The 19,215-nt window shown below is 37.3% G+C and overlaps 1 protein-coding gene across 1 annotated transcript in view; it reads right to left on the bottom strand.

Moving 5' to 3' along the window:
• Window positions 1–19,215, bottom strand: part of LOC127451699 (ATP-citrate synthase-like) — a 47,457-nt gene that overhangs the window by 10,585 nt on the left and 17,657 nt on the right. The window contains exons 3-14 of the mRNA XM_051716582.1: window positions 19,083–19,205; window positions 17,997–18,059; window positions 15,586–15,776; window positions 11,377–11,456; window positions 9,521–9,651; window positions 6,146–6,264; window positions 2,965–3,101; window positions 2,820–2,881; window positions 2,612–2,729; window positions 2,060–2,214; window positions 1,247–1,340; window positions 478–619 (exon numbers count right to left, since the gene is read on the bottom strand). Coding sequence (XP_051572542.1) covers window positions 478–619; window positions 1,247–1,340; window positions 2,060–2,214; window positions 2,612–2,729; window positions 2,820–2,881; window positions 2,965–3,101; window positions 6,146–6,264; window positions 9,521–9,651; window positions 11,377–11,456; window positions 15,586–15,776; window positions 17,997–18,059; window positions 19,083–19,205 — 1,415 coding nt within the window. The remainder of the gene's footprint in view (window positions 1–477; window positions 620–1,246; window positions 1,341–2,059; window positions 2,215–2,611; window positions 2,730–2,819; window positions 2,882–2,964; window positions 3,102–6,145; window positions 6,265–9,520; window positions 9,652–11,376; window positions 11,457–15,585; window positions 15,777–17,996; window positions 18,060–19,082; window positions 19,206–19,215) is intronic.

Raw genomic sequence — 19,215 nt, 5'->3', positions numbered from 1 at the left:
CAATATTGGTCCTTCAATGGGTGATTTTTCAATATCTATAGAACAGGATGGCCAATGACAATATAAATGTGCAATTATGATATAATACAATAAAAAATAAAATAAAATAAAAAAAGCAAGAGAAATTGCTGATCTTTTTAAAAATATATTTTTTTTATATTAATTCTAAAAAGCATTAATATTATCCATTGACAAGGCTATCTGTAGATCAAATATTGGCCAGTTATTTGGCCTGGCTTATGTATCATTCTATAACTAGTATAAAAATTATAAATGCACTCTGCATTGACAGCTAATCTGACAAAACATCTTGTAAGGTAAATCGGACCTCAATAACTGTTTGTGGGTTGCCCCTAATTGACTCAAACCTGCAACTATATCACATGTTCTTACCTCTAGACATATAGTAACTCTATAATGCCAGTATTTCATGTAAGATTGCGGCAGAACATTTCTAATTTACTGGGTTGAACTCACGTGAAGGGGTAAACCATGGCTGCTACTGACGGCTCCTCACGTGAGCACACGTAATCAAAGTCCAGCATGCCCTGCACAGCACGCGTCTGCATCCCCCACACTATGGCCTTGGTGTGGTTACTGAACAGAGTGGTGCTTTTGGCTACAGAGACAGTGATAGACAGAAGGACAAAGACAGAATAATAAAGACAGAGAAGGAGATAAAAAGTTACATGTTATATTTCATTCAGTACATTTCTGTTAATATAAAAGGAGAGAGTCTCAAACTCTCTGCTGTGTAATATGTTCAGAATAGCTTAGCTCCTGTTTGCCCAAACACACTTAAAGACCTATGCCTCAGAATGCTTTTAATATAGTATTATTAACCTGTAATTAACCACCCAACAAATGCAATTTTAAATGGGGCCAAAAACCTGTGAATTTTCAACTATATCATCTAAATGTTTTCAGCTTAAGTCATGAAGGTACAGAATGTTCATTATATCAGCCTCATAGTACTCTATAATAATTCATGTGACCAGGGCTGAAGATTTCTAAACTCAGAAGAGAGACCAATAGACTTTTGGGGTCATCTGAAGACCTTTAATAATAGTGAAGGGTCAGAACTATCAGTTTTATAAATCTCATTTGGTTTTATAAATCTCATTTGGTTGATGACTTGTTTAAAAAGTTCCACTTTCCACAATCATTGGCCTGTAGGGGGAGTCCACACAAAATAAATCAGTTTAGCTTCTTCTGTTATGCGTCCACTTGTGCGTGTGTTACTAACCTGCTGGAACTCCTGTTCGGGTCTTTTGAGCTGAAGAGCTTTCTGCTCCAGTCTTGACTTCAGAGAAAGAGGCAGATCTGGTGGAGGCGGGAGTCTGAAAGGGCCAGTTACATAGAGAGAGAAGGTTAGAGACATAAAAAAAAAAGAAAGAGAACACTCATTTTAGGAGGTTAACAGCAGCCTAGCATTCTTATTTACTAAATGTTACTTTAGGAATACATATTTAAGTGTGCCATCCGAAACATAGATAAAGCCCAGACATAATCTCAATAGAGCATTAAAAAAGGACAGTTCACCTAAAAATGAAAATTCTGTCATTATTTACTCACCCTCTTGTTGTTCCAAGATCATTTGTCTTAAAAAGGAGAGGTAAGGGGAGTATGTTAGTGTCAGTTACCATTCACTTCCATTGCATCTTTTATCCATACAATGAAAGTGAATGATGACTGAGGTTAACATTCTGCTTACCATTTGTGTTCCACAGAAGAAAGTTATACAGAATTGGAGCAGAATTAGGCAACAGTAAATAATGACAGGTAAAATATTCATTTAAATGCTATACTGACCAGGATGTGATTCTGTCATTGACTGCTGTGACACTTACAGGTAAATGCAAAAAGCTCTTTTAGATCTGATCTATAAACACTATGGTCTGGAGAAATAAGGAAGAGGAGAAAATGCAATTCATTTCACAGATCATCTAATGGCATGCTTGAGGCTATGAGAGGTTTTAATGCAAGTAAACTCAAAATAAGACTACTTAACACACACACACACACACACACACACACACACACACACACAATCACTCACAGTGGCACCGCTGCTAGAGTTGAGAAGAAAGTTGGCAGTGTGGGCCGCACCGCGAGGCTGTGTGGCGATTGGCCGGTGACCTAGTGCCATTCCAACAATTGCTGTCATGTGAGTCTCAGTGCCAAACACATGAATGGGGATACCAGTGGTCTTTCCTGCACACACACACACACACACACGTTGGTGCAGCTATCCTTATGAGGACTCTCCATAGACATAATGATTTTTATACTGTACAAACTATAGATTCTCCCCTAACCCTAACCCTCACAAAAAACTTTCTGCATTTTTACATTTGAAAAAAAAAAAACATAGTTTAGTATGTTTTTTTAAGCAATTTGAATTATGGGGACACTAGAGATATCCTCATAAACCACATTTATAACATAATACCCTTGTAATTACCAGTTTTTTAACTTTAAAAAAATGTCCTCGTAAACCACACAAACCCACACACACACACACACACACACACACAAACTGAAGTAGTGAAGCTGTAACTCCTCATACACTAACAAAGTGACACACAAATGTGCACATGACCACACTCACCAACTTCCCCCATCACTCTTAAACCTTCCTGGTAGTTTGGGCCGCCACGTCGGACAAATATAGTGACCTCATGCTCTTTCAGTGGGTTCTGGTAATCTTTGATTGCCCTGACAATACCCTGATGCACAAAACAACAGTTACACAGAACACAAAAGCACTTAACTATCTTAAATATAAAAGCATAGTTTGAATGTCTAGCTTATCCAACCTTGAATGTTGCCGCCACATTAGTGAAGTTGGCAATGCTTCCTCCAATTATCAGGACTTTACCTATACAACAACAATGAAGAATGAACACTGTGAGACAGACACAACATACCAATTCACACATGTGCACATGCTGGTGGACATACCATCGGGGTGTTTCTCACGGGTCATGAGGGACAGGATGGTTTTGGCGTAGTCGTAGGTCTGCTGTTCACTTGGAGCACCTGAATACTCTCCATAATTTGCCAGTTCATTGACTCCACCCAGATCACAGATTGTGTCACTATAAGTGAGAATACTTCAGTATGTAAGAGCGTGAAATAGTATACAGAAAGACTTGCTAGTAGGTTGCAGGTGGTATAAGGGGGAGGGACATTCTCAATCTAGAAAATATTTGATTGGACAAAAATCTGTGTAGTACAAGAAGTCAATTATATTTTTTGGTTGATTTTCCTAGAACAGAATGACTGTACCAGGGTTATTATAGTTTTATTAAATTTCACTATTTTTTATTTTTATTTTGTTTTGTGTTTTGGTTTTAACTTCAGTTTTGGTTTAGTTAGTTTTAATAAATAGTTTTTGTTTCGTTTGTATTTTTTGTTTTTTTATCCTTTATAAATACCACTAAATATTATCTGTAACACTTTACAATAAGGTTGTATTTGTTGACATTAGTTAACTACATTAGTTAACACGAATATATATATATATATATATATATATATATATATATATATATATATATATATATATATATATATATATATATATATATACATATACATATACATATACATATATACACACACACACACCGATCAGCCACAACATTAAAACCACCTGCCTAATATTGTGTAGGTCCCCCTCGTGCCGCCAAAACAGCACCAACCCGCATCTCAGAATAACATTCTGAGATGCTAATCTTCTCACCACAATTGTACAGAGCAGTTATCTGAGTTACCGTAGACTTTGTCAGTTCAAACCAGTCTGGCCATTCTCTGTTGACCTCTCTCATCAACAAGGCATTTCCGTCCACAGAACTGCCACTCACTGGATGTTTTTGGTTTTTGGCACCATTGGCACAACAATTTTACAGCACTTATTAATCTTGATTAATGTTAATTCCAACATATACTAGCATATGTTTTAAAAGTTTGTTAATGGTATCTGTTAATATACATTAGCAAATTTATGAAGTTCATGGAATGAAATATATTCAGAAGTTTTGTCTAAGATCAACTAAATAAGGCTCTAATTTCTTTCGTTCTCGAATTTCTTCTGAGACGGCAGCGCCATTATTTGCCAACAGTGCTTTGCTGGTTTATTTTGGTGTCGTCCAGAGCCCCTCCCCCAGATTTACATGCCTCTAAAGACGTATGCAGGTGAACTGTGATTGGTTGGTTGTTTTAAATTGTCAATCAGATGGCCATTCGCCGGTTCTTTTTGTGGAAAATACAGAGAAATCAGGTTTAAGACATTATTAAAATCAGACCATCCAACAGTTATTGAAAATGATTCTATTTAGTTTTCATTTGTATTGTAGTGCACATTTGTAGTTTCAGTTTAGTTTGTTTATTTTTTATTTTTTTGAAAACTGCGGTTTTATTTTTATTCTAGTTAACGTAAATATTTTTCACTATAGTTTTCATCTTAGTAATCATTTTCATTATCGATAACAGCCTTGGATTGTACATTTTACATGTGTATAATCTGCAAAGAATTTATTTTGTCAACATTTCGGAGTACACTAGTATAGATGGCTTCATAGCTTATCAACTTTCACTCCAATTTTGATTTCATGGGCTAGGTTCACACTGCAGCTGAATGTGGCCCAAACCTGATTTTTTTACTCGCATGTGACACGGATCTGTTATATGGATGACCATATGAACAGACGAAAGCACTTTGAATCTGACATTTTCAAATCTGCTCTGGGCCACTTTCATATGTGGGAATAAATCGGATACGCATCTGATTTTTTCCAATATGCCTTCAGTGTGAACAGCCAGGTCAGATTTAATATGATTTTTTAATCAATCTATTGATTTTATGGTATGTTTCACTCTTAAGTAATTGTAAAAGTTAAAAGATGGGCAAGGAAGAGGCGGGAACCGGCTGAACAGTCAACGTAAAGTTTAATGATATAAATGAACTTAAAACAACATAAAACATAATGTTGTGCCTCTCTCTCACTCTAACTGGCATCTCTGGCCCCCCTTTACCTTGCTCTCCCGCTGATCATCTGATTCAGCGCCGGCCATGCACCCTCACGGCCCGGCCAAGCCCTCCTCCTTATCACAGTAATGTTACACTCTGATAATTAAATCGCATCACACGAAGGCATATTTCTTTATTGAAAAATACTTTATCCATCAAGATGGTCTTTCTCCATCACTTGCTGACATATTATCAGATATATAGGCATTAAGTGTTCTATCCACTTAAAAAAAATAGCTAATTACATTTTAAAATGCAATTTAATCCATTATTCATATTATAATGATGAACATGCCAAAGTTTGTTATACACATGATCAGGAAGTGCTGTACGCATGCGGGTCAGTTTAGGAGCTTCGGCTGTTCAGACCAGAATCTGGTAAGGGCTACATTTAAAATGTCATGTGAACAACCTTACAAAAAAAATCAGATTTGAACAGAAAACCACATTTGGGTTTGGGTCACATTTAGCTGCAGTGTGAACGTAGCCATGGGGTCTTGAATCTAAGAGGGTATGGTACACCAGGAAAATGTACAACTGTGACTTACTAATGAATTCAATACTACTGATAAACAGAGCAAGGGAAATTATGCAGTAAATCTAGAATTGGTTTTAATTGCATTTATGGTTTGTGTGGGTGCATCAGAGAGAGAAAAAAAATGGTTTTGTGATCCTTTTTACTACTCTGAGGAAAACACACAAACTAATTAGTCTCCTGATAGTCTCTCTCTCTCTCGCACCATCTCCTCCCTCCATCCAGAGAGACGGACAGATGCAGACATGAACGCTAACTCTCCAGATTATACTTATCAGGCATGGATGGGTAATGTGATTTCGCTCTCACAGTAAAGAGACACAGTGTCTGACTCACACAGGTATCTGCTCCATCTAGAGTCTTCGGAGGACAACAGTTCTGCTCATTACCTCTATCTTTCTCTTACTATCATTTTCCTAATCTAAGCTATTCTATTAAATTAGAGCTAAATTAAATTCAAGCTAAATTTCATGAAACTCCAAGGGTATCATTTATTCTTCACATTAGTAGTTCAAACTAAAGTTACACAGGTCATTTGCAAACTAGAGACACTCCGGAAGAACTTTGAGTGGTACCTGTACACGACAGAAGCTCCACCCCCTGCCACCATAGTCCAGATCCGTCCGCGTGGGTTCAAAAGAGTGAGTTTGAGGCTGGCACCACTCTTAGCATCTAAATCGGCAATGTACGCCTCCTATAGGAACATTTTGAAAATTTTGTTAGGTTAAGTCAGTGTTTGGTAATCAAACAATCTGCTAATCTTTTTACTTTGAATCATACAGTACATTTCTTAACACTCGTAAATTAAACAAAAATCATTAAAAAATTTACCATGGTAAAAATAGTTTCCAAAATACAATAGTTGTTGAAGTTATATATATATGTATGTATGTATATGTATATGTATGTGTGTGTGTGTGTGTGTGTATATATATATATATATATATATATATGGGTTTAGAACAACATGAGAGCAAGCAAATAATGACAAGTTATGTTTGGGTGTACTATCCCTTTAAGCCAAAAGCTTCCCTGTCAAATCCATATGTAAAAACAACCAATTAGAAGAGCTCATCTGACAGAAAAACAGTTGAATCTGTTGTTTATGTATAAACCAGCTCTGAATTTATTCCTGCTAAACCAGTAAAGCTATAACAATGGAGCTAGAGTGTGTTTGCAACCAATTAAACTGGTTAGAGCACAATAAATATTGCCAACATGTGTAACTATCTTAGGAAGGCTATAAAAAAATAAAAAAAAATGTAAAAAAAAAAAATAAAAAAAGTCAAAAGGGCAGGAGACGCATCGCTTTCTGCCTTAACTGACTCACTGTAATTACAGTTTAAAGTCACTGAACACACATTTACATCATGATGCAATAAAAGATTAATGATTAATTAAAGGTTAATTAATGGCTGCCTCCAATTAATTATTAAATCATATTCTTTTCAAAAGGAAGTGAAAGTAAGCAAACACAGCAGATTCAGAGAGGTACAAGCTTTCTCTGGTGATCATCAAAAAGAGAAAAGAAGAGAAAGTGACTGGCTATTCCTTCCAGTTACTTGTGTGGTAGGGTGACCAGATTCCTGCTTATGGAAAACGGGACAGCCCCCACCCAGCAAAAATGAAATTGTCATATCCTTATCTAGGCATAGATCAATGCAAAGTAAAGGATGCATCCGCATCTGTAACTGTTGTCACTTTGTACTTTTCGATGGCAGCAATATTTCTCAGTGTGCACTTGTCTTTCAAGAGTTTATCGTAAAATGCAGAGCAGTCCAGTACAAAATTAAGACATATGAAAAGCACTGCTTTCATGACTGTTACACTAAGTCAAGATTTATCTGGTGTTTATGCTGCATTCATTAATGAGAACACATGCTCCACAGATGCAGATGTCCCAGGCATGCATAAAACAAACTCCACGACCTTGGCTAAGACTCCAAAGTTGATGGTCTTGCTCTCCAGCTCACGAAAAACATCTGTTCATCTCTCAGACACAGCAGTCTTGTTCATGTTCCACTCAGTGATGCGACGAGTGACAATGTTTTTCGCACAAGCCCACTCATCAAAGAGCATAGTTTCATCAATCAAACTGAGAGCGGGGATTCTGGAGTAGAAGTGTTTGAGGCTGCTCTGAATGTCTTTCCACTCTGGGATGTCTCTCAGTAGGGCACACTCAAGTTTTTCTGTGTTCTCCAATGAGCGGCTCCAGTTTTGGAGGTAATCCACCGATGCTCAATAAAAGTTTCACACTGCACAAAAGAAATAAACCGCTCGCATGTCACCAGCTTCAACCAGGGCATCCAACTGCTTTTTAATGTCAGAGGTTATGAATGATTCCTCCAGCCTGGCCTGCAAGACTTTTCTCAGGTCATGAATGTGCAAAGCCACTTCTGTGGCTGATATGTGGTCTTGCTCTACTATCTCCAGTGCACGGTAAAAAGTGGCTTTTTGCTTGAGTGCGAAGCCAATCCAAAGTTTAGTACAAGGATCGCTGAAAATGTCTCTTAGAAACTTTGGCCGTTTTTCTTGAGAAAGAAAGTATGCATGCAGACCATTGAAAATGTGTAATATTCTTTCAAGAGCTGGACCAAGAGAGAGGAAACGCGTGTTGCCATGCTGCAATAATTTCTGATAGTCCAGCTGCACAAAAGCGAGTACGTGGCATATGACAGCTTCAGATTTGGTGTGGGCAGAAGAAAATTTCGGATCATACAATTTCTTGATCAATTTCGCAGTGTAGTCAGCCACAGAAAACTATGGCCGAGCAAAAAGTCCTTCACTTGCATGCACCTTGTCAGATTCAGAACTTTGCTTCACAAAAAAGTCGCTACCACCTGGTGTGGCACACTTTTATCAGCATCCACATGCTTTTTTGTATGAACATGCCGCACGATGTCGGTGCGGCATCCATGTGCGATGGAAATGCGAGCTCCACAAATCTCACACCTCAATTTACTAGGCTCTGTCTGTGACTCCTTTTTTTTTTTTTTTTTTTACTGTTTTTGAAGATCCTCATTAAGATCTGCTTCCTTGATATTTTTCCAGTTCCAATTTCATCTGTGTGCTCTTTCAAACTGACTCTTCAATCAGTTCACTAACTGGACGTCTATTGATAGGGGATTGTGATTGGATAGTTTAATCCAGTCATGTACTTCAAATAACACAGTGTGATTTTATTGGTTTTACAAGTCGTATCCTTAGCTACCTTTGATTAGAATACTCACGTGACTGAGAAAGCCGCATAGGTGATAGAGAAATTTTAGGATAGGGGAAATACGGAACAAAACACAATTTTTTCAGAATAAGTTGGTACACTAGAAAAAAATGCTTAAATATTGGACTGTCCTGGGAAAAACGGGACATCTAGCCACCCTACTTAGGAAAGAACTCTTCAGAATGAATGATTGGATTGCATATTTCACTGAAAATTTGCAATATTAAACTTAAGCCACACTAAATATGAATGTTTTTCCATTACATAACAAAATATATATTTTTTAAAGAAATATAGCACAAACACACTTTAAGCAAAACATAAAAAATGTCTGTACAAATATATATATATATATATATATATATATATATATATATAATACATACATACACACATATACACACACACACACACACTTTCAGGTTGGCAAATGCTTGTGAAACATGTCCAAGATTAAAGTGATGAACTACCTCTGTGGTAACTCTGCTAGGACACCTATGTGAACTTGCATTAAAACATCCATTAAAAAGACCTTGATTAAAAGTAATCGCAAAAACTGCCAGTTTTATGAGAAAATGGTCTAGCATCATTTTACTGCCAATGCCACTTGTGAAATGTTATCTAATTCAATGAAATTCATAAATTAAGTGTGGCTTAAGTGTCCAAACAATTTTTGGTGCCTTTGTATGCAAAGCATGTTTAGATAGCCTATTGATTATATGCTTTTTACCTCAGGATAGGCCTCTCTGCCAAAGGGAGGGGGAAAATCCACATCACCCCATTTGGCCTTACATAAGTAATCAGCTGTAGCATCAATTTTAGCAGCCATGTCCAACACATACACTCCATCCTTAGTGATCACTAACAGAGAGAAAAAGAAAGTTTTATTTACATTTATATTGATTGTACAGAGCCAAAAGAGATAATTTTCGTGCTATAAATGCATGTTCACACTGAGATGACTTAGCAACTGGTACATGTGTGGATGTATGGAGAGAACATCAAAAGGAAGCTCAGATCACAACACAGGAACAGATGCCACCACATACACAGTGATTCTTAATTAGTGCCTCACAGTCACCATCAAACAGCATTCATGTAAATTAATTAGCAAACTATCGCCTAAATATTTCCTCAACAACTTCCTATGATGTTTATTTGACATCAAGTTGGATCAGAGTTAGGCCATTAAAAACCCAATGAAACGGCTTGACAAGCACAGTTTTCATTCTTATGCTGATGGATTTCCTATTGAAACAGGAAGTCGAGGCAGGACATATCGAAGAGTTTGTCATAGGTTTTTAAACAGCCTTTCGGGGGGTTTTTTTCACAGCAATGAACAAATGATTTGCTACTTGCTATTTCTAGCCAGAAGTATGTGGTGTTAGAGGGAGAGAACGTTGTTATTCTAGACAAGTTTAAGACAAGTCATCAATATTTTGGTCCATTTTCTCAGAAGAGAATTTTGTTCTTTGTACCACTTTGTGGAAGCTAATGGGGATCCAAACAAAAAATAAAGAATAAAGAAAGACTGGAAATGTGAATATCTGCTAAAAGATACTTTTGTCAACTTTTTGGAGTACACTAGCATATAGCTGACCTCAAATCTCAAAGTATATATGGACTAAAAACAAAACAAAACAAACAAACAAACAAACAAACAAACAAACAAACAAACACTCAAATTTAAAGGGATAGTTCACCCAAAAATGAAAATGATCTCATCATTTACTACACCCTCATGCCATCCCAGATGTGTATAACTTTCTTTCTTCTACTGAACACAAATAAAGATTTTTAGAAAGATGTCTCAGCTCTATAGGTTCATACAATACAACTGAATGGTCATCAAAATGTTTAAGTTCCAAAAGGACATAAGGTAGCATAAAAGTAATCCATACGACTCCAGTGGTTCAGGTTTTTACTATAAATCTCCACTTTCACATTCTTCTTCTGTTTTTGGCAATACACATTCTTTGTGCATATCAGCAGGGAGGAGAATTTATAGTAAAAAAGGACTTAAATATTGATCTGTTTCTCACCCACACCTATAATATCACTTCTGAAGATATAGATTAAACCACTGGAGTCGTATGGATTGCTTTTATACTGCCTTTGTGTTTTTTGACCTTCAAAGTTCTGGCCATCATTCACTTGCATTGTATGAACCTACAGAGCTGAGATATTTTTCTAAAAATCTTAATTTGTGTTCAGCAGAAGAAAGAAAGTCATATGCATCTGGTATGGCATTTGGGTGAGTAAATAATTAGAGAATTTAAATTTTTGGGTGAACTGTCCCTTTAAAGGGGTCTTTAATAATGAAAAAAATAAATAAATAAAATATATCCATGAGTAAAATTATGTGAAACAAAATACATAAATTAGTTTTTGTGCTTAGTCATCCAAGTGTAATGAACAAAAAGAACTTGATAGGTTTGTCTGGTTTCCATAAAGCAAGTAACTGAGTGTCAAGTGCCAAGACATGGAGAAGAAATTAATCAGAAGCGCTGGCAGATGTAAAACTAACGTCAACCATGTTTGGCTAAAAACTGAAGTGGGGTGGGGTGGGCTGCTATGGAGACTTACCAAGAGGGTTGATCTCCAAGTATGTAAAGTACAAGTCTTCGTACAGGTTGAACAAGCCCACCAGGAAACTAGTCAACACCCTGGAAAAGACAAAAACATTAACATCTTAATACAATGGAGTTGTTTAATTTCTAGTCCAAAAAAAACCCCAGAGGAGAATTTTCAATTTTAAAAAATAGGTTTTTCGATTTATGAGTAAAATATGGTCTTAACATTACTTGAAGAGACTTTCCCATTTGGTTCAATATCATAAATTCCATCCAATTATACTTCTGAAACAGTTGTGTGCTTTAAAAATGCAAGTTGCTAAAACATAAGGACTATAACATTAACTACGTCATTCATCAAGCAGGGAACCCATAGCGAATTAGCCTTCCGGTCTGGCCAACAAAATTTATGCCATGGCTGAACAGTTATATTATCGTTACAATAATATTAAACTAAGCAGGCTCAACAGACACAACCAGAGTACAATGCGAAACAATCTCATACATCCCACATAATTGCATCACTGTCAACACACACCCAAAGTAAATATGTGCAATTATGTTTGACATCGTAATGACTTTCATTTAAAACTCAAATGACTGAACAAACTGACTACAAAGAAAACAGACAGACAGCGTACAGTTATGATGCTTGATTTAGTGACAGAATCAGTAACGGTTCAAACCTGAACAGCTGGTGATTGAAGTAACGAGGGTAAACAGAGAGAGACAGGCAGGAGAGAGTGAGAAAACATCATCCGTCATCCACCTCATAAAAAAGCCCATAGTCCAGAGAACACAAATTACACAAGAGGATATATGATGGGGAGACTGTGTCACTAGAGACGAAGAGGGGGAGGCACTTGTGGGATGACAGTAGGCTAAATGTACTCATAAAAATAGCAAGAGATGGGAAAAGACTATTCAAAGACCCCATGAAATAAAATTGGGCGTGCTTTTAGACCATCTACATTAGCTCTAAGGTCATCTATAAGCTGGAGTACTCCTAAAACTTCACAAAAGTAACGTTTAGCAGACTTAAGCATTTACAGTTTCTGTAATTTTCTCTCTTTACTTTTTTGATAATGTGTGTCAGGGTTGTGCAAAATTCAGAATTAACACCCTTTCAATTCATGAGTTGGAATTTGAATTGAAATGGCCACGCTCCACAGGAAGTTGAATTGGAACGATAGGAAGTGGAATGTACTGAATTGCAATTTAAAGAAATTCAAAACAGTCACACTACACAATTAAATTAGTCAAAGACACATTTTGTGACAAATAATTACGTTATTATTTTTTACCAAGTATGCCTATTTATTCCCTAATAGGTAGAATTTAATTTTTAAACTCTTAGACATAACATTTCTCTCTCTAAATATACATAAATAAATAAAACAAAATGAATATAGCCTCTAACATTTTGTTTTTGCTGTACAGCACCAGCAATTGTCCACCACACTGTTTTCAGATAACTTTATATAATTAGATTAAAAATTTGAATCTACTGATACAGGGGTATCCAGAGATTTTGGAAAAATAACAATTTGGCCCGCTATTGAGAAATTATATGAAATTCGTAGTCTGAACACTGGGTGTCGCTATCATGTACAGCACATTTCACAGCGCATTTGTCTCCACTAGTGCGTTCTCTTTAGTAGCCACCAGCTTCATCCACTGGAAGAGTTCAGGAATTTGGATTTCTCCAGATTTCCACGGATGAAGCGCCACGCAAAAAGAATGATGTGTTTGTTATAGGACTGGTATTGGGTTAGATCATTTGCTCATGTACTCATTCTCGATCAAATGTCCCGATACCACACATCATTCAACTGAGTGGAGCTGCCATTGTCCAGCACGAGTGGCCACACCGAGTTTATTGAGCACGCACAGAGACGCACGAGCCGAGCACACTCTCCTAGAACGTTCTCTGCAGCGCTGGGAAGTTTATTAATTGTTGTGAATTGGTTCGTTTTGATGTTTCATTGAAACAAGAACAATGATTAATGGACTTCTCAGCGCCATTTGAGAGTAAGGACATAAGAGAGAGTGCTCAAAACACTCCTGCATCTCTGCTTGTACTGCGTGCGCCCTGCTCGCACTTGCGTATCAATCAAATAATGGGAGTTCAATTATATTCGTATATATTTGTAATAAATAACAACAGAACAGAAACTATGATTGAATTACTAATAAATAAAGAGTGATTCCTTAAATCACATCATAGCAGGAAAATGTAACATATTCTGAATTATCTTTGTATATAAACATGCACTAGACAGACATCTTCAGCCGTTGTTATGTATCTCGGCCCGCTTTAAAAAGACGCAATGTCAAGTTACAACTCTGAAGAAGAGAAGCCATTCTCTTTTATTCAGCTGCTACCTCTTGATCTTTTGAGTACAAACACGTCCTGGACACTTTCTCGAGCTCATCTGTGCTATTTTTAATTGTTGGTGTATGTAAATGTACTAGATTGGAGTCTTTGACCATTTTGATGCATTCCCGGCTTCAGTGCATGATGATACTGTATGTATGTGCATCTTCATTGTGCTTTGGACTATGTTTATGCGTTTTTTCAGCTCATATCAGCATGGATTGCCTGTGAACCAGTCATAATATGATTCAAGCTTTGCAAAGGAACTGTTATTGAAGAATGAGGCAGGTAAAAACACTTGGACCCCATCACAAAACATAAGTAAACAGTTTCATTCATGAATATTTCAAATGTCAATATTATTCAGATGCAATATGTTGGATGTTCGTTATGTGTAAACCTTGAAATGTAGTTTTATAATATATTGGAGCTTGTTCATTCTCTTCCAACTGAGTTTCAAATATGGCTGTATTTGAGGGGCTGCAGGATGTTAGCCAATTATAACATTGGGCGATTATGTTGAAGTTTTAAGGAGGCACTTAGGCCAAAACCGAGCATTTCAGACAGAGGGCCAGAGACAGGGCGGAAAATGATCATATATTACTAAATTATGACTGTTTTGGTTCCAAAAAAATAAGGTTACTAACATTATCAGTGGACCTCAGGGAAGATAATACAATTATAAAAAAATAGAAAAAGACCCCTTTAAAAAATAAACTTAAAACAGTCATATGAATTTCTTTGAATTTCATTCCATTTTAATTCAACTTCCTTAAATCCAAATTCTAATAGCAATCAACATCCTTTTTGCTACTTCAATTCAAATTCAATCCAAATTCAGGAATTTAATTGGAATTGAATTAGCATTCTTCAGTCAATTCTGAAAGGTGCACAACCCTGCTGTGTGTGTTAGCCTGATGGAGAAAAAGAGAGAGAGAGCAAAATGGAGAGAGAGAGAGAGACAGGTGTGGATATTGGCCAGAGCTGGCAAACAATCTTCCAGTCAATCTCAATGTCAGCTAAGACATTGAGGCCAGCCAGTCCCATCAAAAGGACAGACAGGCATGAAATACGTGACCTGAATAATACTAGGGGGCGGGTGGAGTCCGAGAAAGAGAAAAGATTTAATTTGTGTAATAGATTGAAGAGCCACTACTGCCAGCATACTGCCACAATGGAGTGCATCTTGTTTGCCCATTAGCCCTCTCTCTCCTTCTCTCTATTTAGCTCACTGTCATCCTGATCTGCTCTGTGAAGACCAAGAAGTGCCTACAGCAAAATTATGAATTTGACAGCCTGTGACGCTGTTGTTTTCACCTACCATACAAACAAACATACATTAACACACAGACACACCTTATTTAGGACTCTAACAGCCCTAAAAATCATTTAGATTCATCAGTTATTAGGCTGTTTTATTCTGAGAGAGATTAGTTTAACTTTCTGGAATTTCTGATTGGGCAATTGAGGTATTGATCGGTCAAATGTTTTTTTTTACTAAACCATATTTTTGACCATTGTCCATGGCAACATACATGCTACTTTCAGGTCACTCTCTGTTCATACCAATATTAAAATAGCTAATTGGTGTTGTCTTGCAACTCAAACGGTTGGCTGATGGCTTTAGACTTCAATATTCCTTTTAAAGCGAGCATAAACCTTGATAGATGGCAAGACGCTTGGGAGCAAGAAAACAAAAACTATGCTCCACATTGGGGTCCTGATCACCCTGTCGGTTTATTTTGCACTAATGACCACTGTACATTATCCCTTATGTGTCTGTTTGCTTCATTTTCACACACTGTTTACTTTATTCATATTTTAGCTTTTCATTGTCTCACTCACTCTTTCTTTTCAGCAGGAGTGTGTTGGAGGAGATGACTCTTGACTGTTTCAGGGTCGATCTTCTCATCCACTCCCACCAGGAGTTTTAGAGCTTTGGAGTCCACATCTCCCACATCCACACCTCCCTCATGATGGAAGAGCATGTAATCGCCCTCACGTGTGGCATAGATACACACGTAAAACTCCTCCTCCTGATGATTAAATAATGTATGTATATGGGTTACTTCACAAAAATCATGATCTACACTCTGTATGTATATGGTAACTGTGCAAATGTTTTTGGTAGTTGTGAGAAATTTTGTAAAGTGAGAAAGTTTATTTATCAATTAACTTAATACAAAAGTGCAGTAAATATAAAAAAATGAAATCAATATTGTGTGACCACCCTATGCCTTTAAAACAGCACCAATTCTCCTAGGTACACTTGTGGAAAGTTTATCAAGGTTGTTGGCAGATAGGTTGTTCCAAGCATTTATGAGAACTTGCCACAGTTTATGTATTTAAGATGTCTCAATTGCTTCTGTCTCTTCATGGAATCCCAGACTCGATATACAGTGGGGGGCACTGTGGGGGCATGCCAACTGTTACAGGGCTCCTTGTTCTTCTATTCTATTCTATTCTATTTGCAAAAGGTTTGGGAGTCTAAAATGTATATTTCCTATTGACACACTAAAGGTGAAGATATAAATAACAATCTTAAGACAAATGCTTTTGTGAAACATCTAATTTGCCTAAAATTTTGCAAAGAACTATACATACACTGCCTGGCCAAAACAAAGTTGCATATTCTAATATTTTGTTGCATTTGTCGTAGCACTGTTTCGACAACGTCACAACATTTATTTCCGTCTAGAGTTGCATTCAGTTTTGGCTGAGAACTTGTATTGATGACGGGTCGAACCACTACGCAAAGTCTTTTCCAGCACATCCCAAAGACTTTCAATGGGGTTAAGGTCAGGACTCTGTGGTGGCCAATTCATGTGTGAAAATGATTCCTCGTGCTCCCTGAAGCACTCTTTCACAATTCGAGCCCAATGAATCTTTGCATTGTCGTCCTGGAATATGCCCGTGCCGTCAGGGAAGAAAAAAATCCAGTGATGGGATAACCAGGTCATTCAGTACATTCAGGTAGTCAGCTGACTTCATTATATTGGTGCATAACATTGCTGAGCCTAGGCCTGACCAATTGAAGCAACCCTAGATCAACACACTGCCTCCAGAGGCTTGTACAGTGGGCACTATGCATGACGGGTGCATCGCTTCATGCTCTTCCCTTCTTACCCTGATGCGCCCATCGCGTTGGAATAGGGTAAATCTGGACTCATCAGACCAAATGACCTTTTTCCATTCTCCACAGTACAATCTCTATGCACCCTAGCAAATTGAGGTTGTTTTTTTCTGATTAGCCTCACTAACAAGTGGCTTTTTTGTGGCCACACAGCTGTTTAATCCTACTATTAAACATAGCCGTGAGTTCTACAGTACATTTTTTATGATGTGACTTAAGGCGTTTTAGTGATCTCCGATCTCGATCATTCAAGATTTTTTTCCAACCACATTTCTTCCATGAAGCTGATGGTTCACCACTATCTTTCCAGGTTTTAATAATGCGTTGGACAGTTCTTAACCCAATTCCATTGATTTCAGCAATCTCCTTAGTTGTTTTCTTTGTTTGATGCAGGCCAATAATTTGCCCCTTCTGAAACACAGTAACCACGACCACAGGATACATCTTCCAACATGGTTGTTTAAGAAATGAGAAGCTAAACACTGCATCCCGTGGTCATATATACTGTATAAACAATATATATATATATATATATATATATATATATATATATATTTGAAGAAATCCTCACTATGCAATATTTTTCATAAGTGCCTAAAACTTTTGCACAGTACTGTATATACAGTATATATGAATACTTTAAATGTAAATAAAAAAGGAAATTATAAATAATTCTTATGATGAAATTTATATTAACTTTTTTTTAAGTGCCGCTTGTCCGTGCAAAAATCGATGCTAAAATGCACGATGCTAAGGTGTTGTGGGAGGTCGCCAGGGCATTGCTATGCACTTTTTTAAGATGTTCTAAGTGGTTTTAGCATGTTGCTATTTGGTTGATAGGGTGTTCTGGGTGGTTGCTTACTGGCCCACATCAAAAGAGCCCACCCCAAGTTTCTATAATATTCTGGTCCCTATAGATGTGGGACAGAGGATTTTTTCGTGTCCGCACAATTTGGTGTATTGTTCATGTCTGTAGCACAAACACACTACTAATCAAAAATGCCTGTAATCCCAGGCATTCCTGTCAAATTATAGTCATTTTCAGAGGAGTTCATTCTTAGGTTATATTTCTTTTGACTAAATTATAAAGCGTGTTTTATGCAAATTTGTGCTGCATGCTCACCTGCTTGTGGGCAACAAAGGGCTCAATCAGGAAGTTCTTAAGAATGCCTTTAGCCTTCCCCACCTGAGAGACAGAGAGAAATAGATTTTAAAAGTTTGTGCTTTTATATTAAGCATGCATGGTTACCTACAGAGTTAAACATCAAAAACCGCCTACGGTCTAAAAGCTTCTCTTATTAAAAAACATACAATGAAAAGAATTATGTAAGAGACTGAAGAAAAAGAGGCCAGAGATGGAGGGAGGAGGTAAAGAAGAGGAGAGGCAGTATTCAGAGAGTCTATAGTCTTTGTGTTGGACACTTGTGTTGTGCACTTGTGACTGGACCGCAGAGCTCAGAGACTCAATGGAAAAGGGAAAGACTTGACAGGCATAGCTGCAAGCCAAACACATACACACGCACACGGCAATCTAATTTGCGGTGCAGTCACAACAGCAGGCCAAAAGGCCAGCTGATATAAATCAACTAGAGTGAAAAGGGAAGGCAAGGTGGCATTTTAAAGAAAGGCAGAGAAAAATAGAGGGATGACGAGGTGATAAAAAATGAAACGCTCAGTGGAGAGTGGGGAATTCTCTAGGCATCATGATCAGAAGGTGTGAAAGAGAGAGTAAGAGAATATGAAAGAGTGAATGAGATGGAGAAAAAAAAAGTGTTTTTAAAAGACAGTCTTGCAAAGAAACCTTGCAGAAATTGTTGAAATACATGCAGAGAGACAAGTGGAAAAAGAATGGTGTGGGACAGTAAGTCATAAAACAGACATTTTTGCAACAAAATAGCTTCAGCTCTAATATCACCTTTAAGCAGGAATACATAAATTGTGTTCTGTGAAACTCTTATTGTGTGTGCCTGCAGTGTGTCACAAAGAGAAAGAAGTCTTATTCTCAAATATATTTTATGCCCTCAGGCAACAATGTGTACAGGGTTATTAGATGAAGAATGAAGTAGGATGCAGAAACTGCACATACAAAGGAAAAACTAAATGTGCACACACCAGATGAATGTGTTCACTTCCAGAGGGACCAGAGCATATCAGCAAAATAGTAAAGATAAAGTTTGACAAGGATTTGTATGTTTGTGTGCATCCTCACCGTTGTCTCCTTCATAAGGCAGGGCTTGAGCCATTCTTTCACGCCAGTCAGATCCAGATTCACACCCACCAATCCCAGCTTTCCCCGGCGCTTGATCAGCTGATCTGGCTTAACAACCAATCTCTGGACAGAA

This window comes from Myxocyprinus asiaticus, chromosome 14 (assembly GCF_019703515.2).
Source record: "Myxocyprinus asiaticus isolate MX2 ecotype Aquarium Trade chromosome 14, UBuf_Myxa_2, whole genome shotgun sequence".
Classification (NCBI taxonomy): domain Eukaryota; kingdom Metazoa; phylum Chordata; class Actinopteri; order Cypriniformes; family Catostomidae; genus Myxocyprinus; species Myxocyprinus asiaticus.
This window is presented reverse-complemented; position numbering and strand designations above follow the sequence as displayed.